The sequence below is a fragment of the Oncorhynchus masou genome, chromosome 19, assembly GCF_036934945.1.
Source record: "Oncorhynchus masou masou isolate Uvic2021 chromosome 19, UVic_Omas_1.1, whole genome shotgun sequence".
Classification (NCBI taxonomy): Eukaryota; Metazoa; Chordata; class Actinopteri; order Salmoniformes; family Salmonidae; genus Oncorhynchus; species Oncorhynchus masou.
The window spans coordinates 30611883-30627307 of NC_088230.1; the positions used below are offsets into that span (position 1 = coordinate 30611883).

Consider the following 15425-nt stretch of genomic DNA (forward strand, 5'->3'; position numbering starts at 1 on the left):
GGTATGAGGTTAGCCTTCCTGTGAACCCATGGGGCACCTCATGTGATGAGGTAGGTGCCAAAGAGGGGTTTACTGCTGGAGTGGACAGGCTGACCTGACATTCTATCCACCATAACTCAGATCTTTACTAACTTGATATTGAAAACTTGGTTGAAGGCCCAGATTTACTAAGCCTTTGCATCAGATGCAAACGTTGCACCTGCCTCATTCAGGGATTTAACACCTAAAACAATGCTAAAACTCATTCTGGGATAGTCACCTCATGAAGTGTCCTGAGGTAAGAAATGCTTTTTTTTGGATTATCAAGGCCGTCATTTGAACACTCGATTCCCTTTTTTGTTCAAGCTGGTCTGAATTGTGTTACGCTTTCGTCCCGTGTGTACAAAACTATACCACACCATGTCAACCATACATACCCATCCATTACCATGCCTTGAGAAGTTAAAAGACATGCCTTCAAAATGTTTCTTAAAAAGGGGCAATCTGCATTTGCTACATCCATTTTTTTTTACTTATAAATTAATGATATGTACCCACTGATTATTGAAGAATCTAACTATTAATGCCTCAAAAGCTTAGTTAAACGTTCATACCCCATAATAACCTAAAATATAAGCTTGTGGAAACAATGTATAACCTCAGAATATGGTTAAAGCTATCATTTTGATCTCTTGGCTGGTCAGTCTCTGTCTATGTTGATTGGTTACATTTCTCCAGGCCCATCCCTCAGCTTTTTACCAAAACAGAGGCAGGGTGGCCCACTTTTGTATTGTTTTCTAATGTGGATTGCACCTTTAAATATATTTAGATGTCTTGAAAATTTGCAATGTCTCAAACTGTCTCAATACATCTTAATTTTATGTCTCAAGAAGTCTCGAGACATCTTAAGACAAAGATGATGGCTTGGTATGTACCAACAGTATATCCAACCTATTTCTCCAGATGGTGGATATAATTAGAACTACTGTACTGTATGTTATATATAACCACCCTGGGGAGCTCCGGAATTTGGCCCTGATCAGGTTGCAGAAAAAATGTGATAAATTTGCCATTGGGTCAAAATTGTACATTTATAAATCCACCAGCACGGATGAAGTTGGACCATTTTAAGCCCATGCGAGTTCAACTCTCTCACAAGGTCAGCAGTAAGACTGGTCTAAGTTGGTGGTGAAGCAATCGTTCTTCACACACTTAAAGGTGTGGAGAAATCATGTTGGTGCATATGGATCCAATCCAAGTATTTGTCAATTTGCTGACTCGTCCCCTTGAGTCATGACTGAGTCGTGAAACTCAAGCCCTTTTAATAATGACCTCCTCCAATACTGCTTTAACATATGCTTCCATAAAACAAGATGTGACCACTACACACTCCTACAAACACTGAAATATATCCACACCAATGACAGAAACTTACATTTCATTCATTCATTATTATGGACTGTAGATGGACTTGCACTTTCTCTATCGTCAATAATGAGATCAAGACCTGGGTTAAATAATATTAGAACAATATTTCAGCTGTGCTTGATTGAGCTTTTCTGGTGCAATGGAACCAATGGAATAGTCCCTAAAGCACAAAGCCCACCCTTCTTGCACTACAGGCAGGCCAAACTATTTGAACATGGTTGTAGTTCAACTCATTCCCCTCAACGTAGATCCTTTGGCATTCAATCTTTGTCCAGGTTAAGTGAGAAGTCCAGAGGTATTACCAAATACATTAACCCTTGGTAGGAAAACTCTAGAGGTTGTGACCTGTGACAGTTGCTTTTAATGGCAGAGGTCATAATTCACTAAGTTGTCTCATTCATGGTTGTAACTAGTATTCTCAACCCAACCAAAGAATAAGAGCAACCAACCAGACTCTGAAACAACCCCAGGGGTCCAGTCCTCTCCCCAGAGGTCAAGTCCTCTCCCCAGGGGTCAAGTCCTTTTCTCTTCTATATAATTTCCTGTCGCCAGACTGCTTCAGTGCAAATTCTTCCTAATTTTGTCATTTCGTTTTTAAGAAAAACCTGAACACTGCGTTTGCCAGGTGGTATCATTTGTTTATGTGCATGATCTTCCTACTTTTAATCCTGTCTTCAAATGACTGTGCAAGCAAACCTACAGTATGTTTATACTGTTAGGCCTTTACATGAAAGAGTTTACATCCGGTCACCAGCTACGTTGTACTGTAAAACTGGATGTAAAGTTTAACACAATACCTCTTTGTGCCAACCCTTCCCAGCTCTGTTGGCATCCTAGAAATACAGTAGAATAACTATTTCTATGTTTGGTATGAGGACCCCACTTTAAGGCCACTACTGCATTTTGCTGTACTACTTAAAATAGCTGTGAGCAGATGACTTGGTCTACTGTTACTATGTTTTCCCTATGGATCTATCACTTATCACTTACGTTGTGCAAAGAGTTTTTTGGCTGGGCCTTGCATCCCTCCTTCATATTCCACTCATGAATACATGATTGTAAAGTGAGGTTGACTCCAGTTTTGAATGCATGTGTTTTGACCATCGTTTTATGCCTGGGCAACACCTGTTAATCACTATAGGAGATTGTATAAAATAAACGTCTCTTAGTTGCTGCTAGGGTTGCAAAGCATCGGAAACTTTCCCGGAAATGTCCGGAATCTTTCAGGAATTTTTCATGGTAAGTTAAGCTTAAATTCATCAAAAAATAATGCTCATAATAGTGAACTTTTATTGTGGGATACATATAAGGCAATAAGGCAATTTTGGTTAAACTGTCCCCAATTCAATGGAATTGCAACCCTCTGCATGCACAGTGCATTCTTCCATCACATGTGCTGTGCACTCTTTCATCACATGTACAGCTGATTCTCAAGATCTTGCACACTAATGAGATGCTACTGAGCCCACACTACTACACTGTCTGAGCCAAGGACTAAATGCTTTCTGGTATGTTTTGATTACAATACTGGCTGGGGTGAATATATTTTATATGACATAAATTATTTTTTGTTAACTAGTAAATAGTAGCCTACAGAAAAGTGTGTTTAAATAATTACTAACTTGTGAACAATTTCTGCTAGTTAGTTTTTGCTACCATGTGGGTTTTAGTTTGCTTGAGCCTGCTTACTGAGGAATGTTAATTCACCTGTTTCCATACATATTTCATTTTAAAACACTTATCTTATAAAGGAGTTGTTTAATCCAACTTTTTAACTATTTAACTGTACATGGAATTGTATTTGGGTTTTTTAAACTATTTTTTTTCTTCTAATCTTTACAGGAAAATGCCACAGGCGCTATCCAATCTGTGGGGAAATTTCACTGCAGCTAATGTAGAAGGAAAAGCTGTGTACATTTGTAAATACTGTGCCAAATCCTATATGAAGAACGCAACAAAGATGCAGAATCATCTGGCCAAGTGCATAAAGTTCCCTCGGCGTTCACAACAAGCAACCTCTGACAAAGGTCCCTCTACTTCTATTTGAGGTGACAATGATGAATCAGACACCTCATCGATAGAAATAGCTCATGGTCCTCCTCAAATCCTACGTTTTTTTGACTCAATGGAGGAACGCAGGAATGCAACTGGTTTACTTCTGATGCTCACAGGCAATGTGTATTGGAAGAGATTTCTGAATGTTCATCACCCAGCATACACCCCTCCAACCAGACATGCTTTATATACTCATTTGCTGGATGCAGAGTTCAACAGAGTTCTAGTGAAGGTCAAGCAAATCATAGAGAAAGCAGACTGTATTGCAATCATCTCTGATGGGTGGTTGACTGTTCGTGGGCAAGGAATAATTAACTACACCATCTCCACCCCTCAACCAGTATTCTACAAGAGCCCAGACACAAGGGAAAACAGACACACCGGTCTCTACATTGCAGATGAGCTGAAGGCAGTTATCAATGACCTTGGACCACAGAAGGTATTTGCACTGGTGACAGACAATGCTGCGAACATGACGGCTGCTTGGTCTAAAGTGGAGGAGTCCTACCCTCACATCACACCCATTGGCTGTGCTGCTCATGCATTGAATCTGCTCCTCAAGGACATCATGGCACTGAAACAATGGATACACTCTACAAGAGAGCCAAGAAAATCATTAGGTATGTGAAGGTTCATCAAGTTATAGCAACAATCTATCTCACCAAGCAAAGTGAGAAGAATAAGAGCACCACATTGAAGCTGCCCAGCAACCCCTGTTGGGGTGGTGTTGTCATCATGTTTGATAGTCTCTGGGAGGGGAAGGAGTCTCCCCAAGAAATGGCCATATCCCAGTCTGCCGATATGGACAGCCCCATCAAGAAGATCCTCCTGGATGATGTATTTTGGGAGAGAGTGGTAAGCAGCCTGAAACTCCTGAAACCTATAGCAGTAGCCATTACACAGATTTTGGGAGACGATGCCATCCTGTCTGATGTTCAGACTGCTTGCAGATGTAAGAGAGATCCGTAATGCCCTGCCTTCTTTACTGTTGCTCCAAGCGTTGGAAACTGCAGTTCTGAAATACATCAAAAAGCGTGAAGACTTCTGCCTGAAGCCCATACACGCCGCAGTGTACATGTTGGACCCCAAGTATGCTGGCAAGAGCTTCCTATCTGGTGTAGAGATCAACAAGGCCATCACTACTGTGTCTCGCCACCTTGGCCTGGATGAGGGTAAGGTTCTTGGCAGTCTGGCGAAGTACACTTCCAAGCAAGGGCTTTGGGATGGAGATGAAATATGGCAGTCGTGCCAACATATCTCATCAGCCACCTGGTGGAAGGGACTTTGTGGATCTGAGGCTCTTTCCCCTGTTGCCTCCATCATCCTCCAAATCCCACCAACATCTGCCGCCTCAGAGGGCAACTGGTTCTTGTTCGGGAACACACGCACCAAAGCACGCAACAGGCTGACCAATAAAAGGATTTTAAAATTGGTGGCCATCTGGGCAAATTTGAGGCTTTTTGAGCCTGACAACAAGCCATCCTCAACAAGGTTGGAAAGTGACAGTGAAGATGAGGCCTCAGAGTCTGATGTTCAAGAAGTGGACATTGAGGAGGTCCAGGGAGAAGACATGGAAGCCTGACAGGAAGACAACCACAGCTTTAGTTTCTAGACTATAATTTTACAGATGTATGTTGAAAACGTTTTTGGGAGATCATTGGGAATCATTCAATATTCCCCTTCTTTTGTTGTTCAGTGAAATCCTCCCATGGGAAGAGTCAACTCATTTAATGAAAGTTCAATTCGTAAAACAATATATATATATATATATATATATATATTGGAAGGATTTAATCTTTTGCAATTATGTATACTTAAGATAAGGTAAAAGGTTTATGTTTCTGTCTCCATATATGGTACATATTTCCAATGCAAAAATCATCTACATTTAAATGGGATTAATATTAATTTGCATATATTTCAATTAATTCCCACGGAAAGTTTCCACCTCTGAATATTCCCCAAAATGTGCAACCCTAGTTTCTGCCAAAGTACACCGGACTATTTTAGGCCTTCAATCTGTGCATAAGACAATAATTTATCCATCTAGTAATGTAGTGTGATATCTTTGTAAGTCATATTATTATCATGGTACAGTCAAGATATTCCCCAGAAGACATAGTACTATCTGATAATAGATTGACCCTCTCACAAGACGTTCCATACCTCGTAGCACATCCCAACAATATTACCATGGCTACAGCTGTTCTTCTGATTCTTTGTTTGGCAGGAAATCTGTGACAACCCCCAGTTCATCATAGACGGAGCTAGTAGGACAGACATCTGTCAAGGAGAGCTGGGTAAGACCACAGAAATCATGCACTGTATGACATCACTGGGCAAGACCACAGAAATCATGCACTGTATGACATCACTGGGTAAGACCACAGAAATCATGCACTGTATGACATCACTGGGTAAGACCACAGAAATCATGCACTGTATGACATCACTGGGAAAGACCACAGAAATCATGCACTGTATGACATCACTGGGTAAAACCACAGAAATCATCCACTGTATGACATCACTGGATAAGACCACATAAATCATGAACTGTATGACATCACTGGGTAAGACCACAGAAATCATGCACTGTATGACATCACTGGGTAAGACCACAGAAATCATGCACTGTATGACATCACTGGGTAAGACCACAGAAATCATGCACTGTATGACATCACTGGGTAAGACCACAGAAATCATGCACTGTATGACATCACTGGGTAAGACCACAGAAATCATGCACTGTATGACATCACTGGGTAAGACCACAGAAATCATGCACTGTATGACATCACTGGGTAAGACCACAGAAATCATGCACTGTATGACATCACTGGTGTTGACTCTTGTTGATAAAAGTATGCTCATGGTCGATGGTATGAAGCAGCAACATCTGACTAATAACATCTGCAGAGTACTGTAGACAAGTACAAGTAGACAGTGAGGATTCAGCATTGAGTCATGCCAAACTTGGATGTGAGAAAATCAAAAGTTATACAGGTGTTATCTAACAGCACAAATAGCATTCGCTAATTAGCGGCCCCTGTTCAAACTGAAGCCATAGTGTCTCGGCACAGTGAAAAAGGAGAGGGCAGACAAAGTTTGCGACACACAGACAGCTGGGGATGCAATTAAGGAGCTCTTGTATTGAGAGTGAGGATGGAAAGATGGTGTGAGAAATTAAGGCACGAGAGACAAAAAGTTACCCCCCTAGTAACCACACTGTTCACTGTAAAAGACTGACACCTGCAGCAGGGTGTGTGTGTTTGCACAGCGTGCGTGGGGTGTGTGTTGCGCGCGTGGCATGCACTTGGGTTTCTGTTACACAGCACTCAAACACCTCTCCCATAACATCTGCTAAATTCCTGTTTGAGAACGAACTGGGGCTGCCGCAGTCAAACTACACCAGACCATGTTCTTGACATAGTTCAGAAAATAGCCATGCAAGTAGATACCCTTAAGCTGGGCGTAAGGAGTCAGTAGTATATAGGGATCCTGACTTAGCCATGGTACTATGTACTTCCCATATGGTCTCAGCCTCTTTGCTATAGGTAGATGTAGCACTGTGGGCAACTGTTTCTGTCTGGGGGTTCATTCACTCTAGATCACACCTCAAGGAGCAGTGTCAATAAAGAATGAACATACACATTCCATAGCGCTACATAGTCCTATATCCACTTACAGTTGAATTCTGTGCTATGATCAGGGTCATATTCATTCGGCACCAAAGGGAAGAAAGCTGACTGAAATGAGCTTGGTGTACGCTCATTTTTTATTTTTCGAGGCAAAACGTTCTGTTGTTCCCTGCAGGTGACTGCTGGCTGCTTGCTGCTATTGCCTGTCTGACACTGAATGACAAGCTGCTGTACAGAGTTATCCCATCAGACCAGAGTTTCACAGAGAACTACGCTGGTATCTTCCATTTCCAGGTACTGTATGGTCATGGTCAAAGTCACCTGGGAACTATTCAATCGATATATGTAGACTCAGGACCTACTAAACTCTACTAAAACCTACTAAAAATAAATGTCCTCTCACTGTCAACTGCGTTTATTTTCAGCAAACTTAACATGTGTAAATATTTGTATGAACATAGCAAGATCCAACAACTGAGACTAAAACTGAACAAGTTCCACAGACATGTGACTAACAGAATTGTAATAATGTGTCCCTGAACAAAGGGGGGGGGGGGTCAAAATCAAAAGTAACAGTCAGTATCTGGTGTGGCCACCAGCTGCATTAAGTACTGGATTGGATCTCCTCCTCATGGACTGCACCATATTTGCCAGTTCTTGCTGTGAGATGTTACCCCACTCTTCCACCAAGGCACCTGCAAGTTCCCGGACATTTCTGGGGGGGAATGGCCCTAGCCCTCACCCTCCGATTGAGATCCGTGCTCTTCGCTGGCCATGGCAGAACACTGATATTCCTGCCTTGCAGGAAATCACGCACAGAACAAGCAGTATGGCTGGTAGCATTATCATGCTGGAGGGTCATGTCAGGATGAGCCTGCAGGAAGGGTACCACATGTAACGCACAGCGTTGAGATTCCCTGCAATGACAACAAGCTCAGTCCGATGATGCTGTGACACACCGCCCCAGACCATGACGGACCCTCCACCTCCAAATCAATCCCGCTCCAGAGTACAGGCCTCGATGTAATGCTCATTCTTTTGACGATAAAGGCGAATCCGACCATCACCCCTGGTGAGACAAAACTCGTCAGTGAAGAGCACTTTTGCCAGTCCTGTCTGGTCCAGCAAAGGTGGGTTGGTGCCCATAGGCGATGTTGTTGCCGGTGATGTCTGGTGAGGACCTGCCTTAAAACAGGCTTACAAGCCCTCAGTGCAGCCTCTCTCAGCCTATTGCGGACAGTCTGAGCACTGATGGAGGGATTGTGCATTCCTGGCGTAACTCGGGCAGCTGTTGTTGCCATCCTGTACCTGTCCCGCAGGTGTGATGTTCGGATGTACCGATCCTGTGCAGGTGTTGTTACACGTGGTCTGCCAGTGCGAGGATGATCAGCTGTCCGTCCTGTCTCCCTGTAGCGCTGTCTTAGGCATCTCACAGTACGGACATTGCGATTTATTGGCCTTGTCATATCTGCAGTCCTCATGCCTCCTTGCAGCATGCCTAAGGCACGTTCACGCAGATGAGCAGGGACCCTGGGCATCTTTTTTTTGTGTTTTTCAGAGTCAGTAGAAAGGCCTCTTTAGTGTCTGAAGTTTTCATAACTGTGACCTTAATTGCCTACCGCCTGTAAGCTGTTAGTGTCTTAACAACCGTTCCACAGGTGCATGTTCATTAATTGTTTATGGTTCATTGAACAAGCATGGGAAACAGTGTTTGAACTTTACAACGAAGATCTGTGAAGTTATTTGGATTTTTACAAATTATCTGTGAAAGACAGGGTCCTGAAAAAGGGACGTTTATTTTTTTGCTGAGTTTACATCTTATTCATGTTTGCCAAAAAATATTCCCTGTACTGAATATAAATCACTGAACCTTCAGTAGGGCACACTTTAAAAAAAATGTTGCAATGGGAATATGAAACTCTGTGATCTAATTGGAAAAGTACAGGTAGAACCTCCCTGTGACAATATGTTCTTCTCATTTTCTCCCTACTGAACACAACCCAGCTCTCACTCCCTCTCATCACCTCCCTTGCTTCCATTATCCCTCAGTTCTGGCGTTATGGCGAATGGGTGGACGTCGTGGTGGACGACCGTATCCCCACCTCCAATAACCAGCTGGTGTTCACCAAGTCCTTCAGGAAGAACGAGTTCTGGAGCGCTCTGCTGGAGAAGGCTTACGCCAAGTAAGTGTGAATGATGATGCCACAACACAAGTCTATTAATAATACACCTTGGGGAAAATAAGGGTGCTCAACAACAACAACAACAGCAGCAACGACAACCCAGCCTCTGCGTCACTGTCAACTTGCATCACCTGGTTCAGATTGACCAAAGTGAATTCACACCTTTGTATTCTCCACTTAATCATACAAGATGATGTACAATTTGTAAAGTTTACTACGAAATCATAAACTGTATGGTTGTCTCCTGGTCAGGTTGCACGGTTCCTACGAGGCCCTGAAAGGTGGCAACACCCTGGAGGCAATGGAGGACTTCACTGGGGGTGTGACAGAGTTCTTTGAGATGTCCGAGGCTCCAAAAGAACTCTACAAGATCATGAAGAAAGCCCTGGAGAGAGGCTCTCTGATGGGCTGTTCCATAGACGTGAGTCAGTCTGCTCTGTGCTTTCTACTGTGACTGAACCCAGGCACCACACGACCCTGTATCTCTGTTCTGATGGTCTGTCCATCCTATCTCTCTCGCAGGCCTTGCTGCCGAGTCACTGTGAGACTGAAACTGCGAATGGACTGGTCAGAGGCCACGCCTACTCTATCACTGCACTAGAGGAGGTATGGTTATGGTCATGGAGACACTAGAGGAGGTACGGTTATGGTCATGGAGACACTAGAGGAGGTACGGTTATGGTCATGGAGACACTAGAGGAGGTACGGTTATGGTCATGGAGACACTAGAGGAGGTATGGTTATGGTCATGGAGCCACTAGACGAGGTACGGTTATGGTCATGGAGCCACTTGAGGAGGTACGATTATGGTCATGGAGCCACGGGTCAAAGCCAAAGCCTCTGGTCAAACCTCTACCAAACTGTAACGTAGCACTTTACATTATTAGACAGATAAATCAAATCAAATCAAATTTTATTTGTCACATACACATGGTTAGCAGATGTTAATGCGAGTGTAGCGAAATGCTTGTGCTTCTAGTTCCGACAATGCAGTAATAACCAACAAGTAATCTAACTAACAATTCCTAAACTACTGTCTTATACACAGTGTAAGGGGATAAAGAATATGTACATAAGGATATATGAATGAGTGATGGTACAGAGCAGCATAGGCAAGATACAGTAGATGGTATCGAGTACAGTGTATACATATGAGATGAGTATGTAAACAAAGTGGCATAGTTAAAGTGGCTAGTGATACATGTATTACATAAGGATGCAGTCGATGATATAGAGTACAGTATATACGTATGCATATGAGATGAATAATGTAGGGTAACTAACATTATATAAGGTAGCATTGTTTAAAGTGGCTAGTGATATATTTACATAATTTCCCATCAATTCCCATTATTAAATGATAAACAACCTGAATTAATGTTATTGTATTGTTGTTGATTGAATCTGTACATTGCACTCTGAAAATAGCATAAAATAAAACCTGACAGAAAACAAAGAAATAAATAAAGAACAACAACTCTATGAAAATGTTACAACACAGTATCTACTAATATGAGGTGCGGGCCAAACTGTCTTTCACTGCTGACCAAGGGTGTCTTTCTTAGTGTGACAAGCTTAAGGTTACCAAGGATACCAAGATTCGCCTCGTTCAAATGCGGAACCCCTGGGGAATGGTGCTATGGAAAGGGCCGTGGAATGCCAAGTGAGTGCAGAGTCACTCAACCAACCAATCACCCCTTCAAATCAATAAACAATACATCATTTTTATTCTTCCAGACACTGGTTGTGCAGCAAGAGAAACATAAAATACATGACATAGTCATAACATAACAACGTGGCCTACATGTAACAAGGGGACTTTTATTTTCTCTCCGCAGGTCCAAAGAATGGTCCACCATCTCCAGCTCAGACAAGGCCAGGCTGAAGAAGAAGACGGTTGAGACGAGCGAGACTTGGTGAGCTGAACGAAGCCCTCTGATAATAGTCAATGTTTCTGACATCAGGGCTGGGCACTGTAACAAAGGATTCCTGTGCAAATGGATAAACAACAATCTATTCTATTCTACTATATTCTCCGTATAGGATATCCTTTGAGGACTTCAAAAAGAACTTCACCAAGCTGGAGATCTGTAACCTGACCCCTGACACACTTCTGGACGACAGGTCCCATAGCTGGACGGTGGCGGTCAACGAGGGCCGCTGGGTACGAGGCAGCTCCGCCGGAGGCTGCAGGAACTTCCCAGGTACCAGGTTGACTTTGGGCTGGAAGAAATAGTGTTTGAACTATGCTGATTTGTAGTGGTACACATCATGGTTATAATGCCCTCTTCATTCTGCTTCAACTACACACGTTCTCAGCTGCTTGTTAGCCAAAACTAGTACCTAGTAAGAATGAAGACATTGACCCCCACTGACCACGTCTCTGATGTCCCATAGACACGTTCTGGACCAACCCGCAGTACCGCATGCGTCTGTATGAGGAGGACGACGACCCCGATGACCCCGAGCATGTTGCGTGCACCGTCATGGTGGCCCTGATGCAGAAGGGCCGGAGGAAAGATCGCAGCAAGGGTGCCAAGCTTTACACCATCGGATTCTCCATCTACGAGGTGGGTTATACCTCCTGATAAACCACAGGACACAACTGGAGGTATTCTTGATCACCTAACCAGGATAAATGCTGGGACATTCTTCTGGGTTGTGACCAGTCGGTACAAAACAAGATACATATTTTCGAAATTGAGTGGAAGTGGGCGAAACTACTGAAGAAATATTCACATGTATTTACCATTTCAATACATGTTGCTACGTTGCGCCCTACTGAACAAGGGTGGTATGGTTAGGAAAACTCCTAGCTCTAGCATTTCAAATCAAATCAGTCATATATTAATCTTGGTTAACCCAGAATTAAAATAGTGCGTAATTTGGTCAGATGCTCAATTAGGTTCTGGAGGGAAGCGTGTTAGAAATTGAGATTTCTGGTTTGCGAAGTCTCCTTCCTCGCGAAAGGAAACTCTAAGCCAAAGAGCTAATCGCTCGAAACTTAAGCCTGTTTGTATGTTCGTTCAATAAATGATCAGATCTATACATAAACTGAGAGCTCCCTTGTCTTTATTTTCCTGGATAGTCACCCATTGGTGTGTCCTGGGGCAAGGAATGTTTTGGGGATTTTCAAGTCCCTCAATCGAGCACCTAATTCCCGTTTTGTTCAAGCTGGCCTGGAGTGTGTTTGTGTACCATATAGGCAATGTAGTCATGGTGATAGTGACTTATGTTCTTGTCCTCAGGTGCCCAAAGAGGTATGATGGCCAGGGAATGGAGGACCTTGTTGTGATGATGTCAGAGCTGATGTCAGAGCTACCCCAGTAGTCACCTGACTGTGGTCAAAGTGCTACTTATGTGTGTCAGTCTACCTCTGCTTCAGAACGTAAAACTTGGTGTACCTCTGTCTTAACTTGTAGCTCTGTCTTGGTGTGTTCAACATGAAACCTTAGTTATAAAAATGCCTACACACAACACACCAAAAACACACAAGAGACTTTCAGATAACAATACATATTCTTTTATCAGAACTGCATCAAATACGTGTGAAATACTTGAAAATAATCTACCCAGGTCTACCTTAGACATAAATATTCTACCCAGGTCTACCTTAGACATAAATATTCTACCCAGGTCTACCTTAGACATAAATATTCTACCCAGGTGTACCCAGGTCTACCTTAGACATAAATATTCTACCCAGGTCTACCTTAGACATAAATATTCTACCCAGGTGTACCCAGGTCTACCTTAGACATAAATATTCTACCCAGGTCTACCTTAGACATAAATATTCTACCCAGGTCTACCTTAGACATAAATATTCTACCCAGGTCTACCTTAGACATAAATATTCTACCCAGGACTACCTTAGACATAAATATTCTACCCAGGTCTACCTTAGACATAAATATTCTACCCAGGTCTACCTTAGACATAAATATTCTACCCAGGTCTACCTTAGACATAAATATTCTACCCAGGTCTACCTTAGACATAAATATTCTAACCAGGTCTACCTTAGACATAAATATTCTACCCAGGTGTACCCAGGTCTACCTTAGACATAAATATTCTACCCAGGTCTACCTTAGACATAAATATTCTACCCAGGTCTACCTTAGACATAAATATTCTACCCAGGTCTACCTTAGACATAAATATTCTACCCAGGTCTACCTTAGACATAAATATTCTACCCAGGTCTACCTTAGACATAAATATTCTACACAGGTCTACCTTAGACGTAAATATTCTACCCAGGTCTACCTTAGACATAAATATTCTACCCAGGTCTACCTTAGACATAAATATTCTACCCAGGTCTACCTTAGACATAAATATTCTACACAGGTCTACCTTAGACGTAAATATTCTACCCAGGTCTACCTTAGACATAAATATTCTACCCAGGACTACCTTAGACATAAATATTCTACCCAGGTCTACCTTAGACATAAATATTCTACCCAGGTCTACCTTAGACATAAATATTCTACCCAGGTCTACCTTAGACATAAATATTCTACCCAGGTGTACCCAGGTCTACCTTAGACATAAATATTCTACCCAGGTCTACCTTAGACATAAATATTCTACCCAGGTCTACCTTAGACATAAATATTCTACCCAGGTCTACCTTAGACATAAATATTCTACCCAGGTCTACCTTAGACATAAATATTCTACCCAGGTCTACCTTAGACATAAATATTCTACCCAGGTCTACCTTAGACATAAATATTCTACCCAGGTCTACCTTAGACATAAATATTCTACCCAGGTCTACCTTAGACATAAATATTCTACCCAGGTCTACCTTAGACATAAATATTCTACCCAGGTCTACCTTAGACATAAACATTCTACCCAGGTGTACCCAGGTCTACCTTAGACATAAATATTCTACCCAGGTCTACCTTAGACATAAATATTCTACCCAGGTCTACCTTAGACATAAATATTCTACCCAGGTCTACCTTAGACATAAATATTCTACCCAGGTCTACCTTAGACATAAATATTCTACCCAGGTCTACCTTAGACATAAATATTCTACCCAGGTCTACCTTAGACATAAATATTCTACCCAGGTCTACCTTAGACATAAATATTCTACCCAGGTGTACCCAGGTCTACCTTAGACATAAATATTCTACCCAGGTCTACCTTAGACATAAATATTCTACCCAGGTCTACCTTAGACATAAATATTCTACCCAGGTCTACCTTAGACATAAATATTCTACCCAGGTCTACCTTAGATATAAATATTCTACCCAGGTCTACCTTATACATAAATATTCTACCCAGGTGTACCCAGGTCTACCTTAGACATAAATATTCTACCCAGGTCTACATTAGACATAAATATTCTACCCAGGTCTACCTTAGACATAAATATTCTACCCAGGTCTACCTTAGACGTAAATATTCTACCCAGGTCTACCTTAGACATAAATATTCTACCCAGGTCTACCTTAGACATAAATATTCTACCCAGGTCTACCTTAGACATACATATTCTACCCAGGTGTACCCAGGTCTACCTTAGACATAAATATTCTACCCAGGTCTACCTTAGACATAAATATTCTACCCAGGTCTACCTTAGACATAAATATTCTACCCAGGTCTACCTTAGACATAAATATTCTACCCAGGTCTACCTTAGACGTAAATATTCTACCCAGGTCTACCTTAGACATAAATATTCTACCCAGGTCTACCTTAGACATAAATATTCTACCCAGGTCTACCTTAGACATAAATATTCTACCCAGGTCTACCTTAGACATAAATATTCTACCCAGGTGTACCCAGGTCTACCTTAGACATAAATATTCTACCCAGGTCTACCTTAGAAGTAAATATTCTACCCAGGTCTACCTTAGACATAAATATTCTACCCAGGTGTACCCAGGTCTACCTTAGACATAAATATTCTACCCAGGACTACCTTAGACATAAATATTCTACCCAGGTCTACCTTAGACATAAATATTCTACCCAGGTCTACCTTAGACATAAATATTCTACCCAGGTCTACCTTAGACATAAATATTCTACCCAGGTCTACCTTAGACATAAATATTCTACCCAGGTGTACCCAGGTCTACCTTAGACATAAATA

The 15425-nt window shown here is 42.1% G+C and overlaps 1 protein-coding gene across 1 annotated transcript in view; it reads left to right on the plus strand.

Annotated features, from left to right (window-relative positions):
• capn3b (calpain 3b) overlaps positions 1–15425 on the plus strand; it is a 34954-nt gene that overhangs the window by 1915 nt on the left and 17614 nt on the right. Inside the window, exons 2-11 of the mRNA XM_064925617.1 lie at positions 5693–5762; positions 7282–7400; positions 9156–9289; positions 9542–9710; positions 9812–9895; positions 10855–10952; positions 11128–11205; positions 11333–11493; positions 11687–11859; positions 12538–12549. Coding sequence (XP_064781689.1) covers positions 5693–5762; positions 7282–7400; positions 9156–9289; positions 9542–9710; positions 9812–9895; positions 10855–10952; positions 11128–11205; positions 11333–11493; positions 11687–11859; positions 12538–12549 — 1098 coding nt within the window. The remainder of the gene's footprint in view (positions 1–5692; positions 5763–7281; positions 7401–9155; positions 9290–9541; positions 9711–9811; positions 9896–10854; positions 10953–11127; positions 11206–11332; positions 11494–11686; positions 11860–12537; positions 12550–15425) is intronic.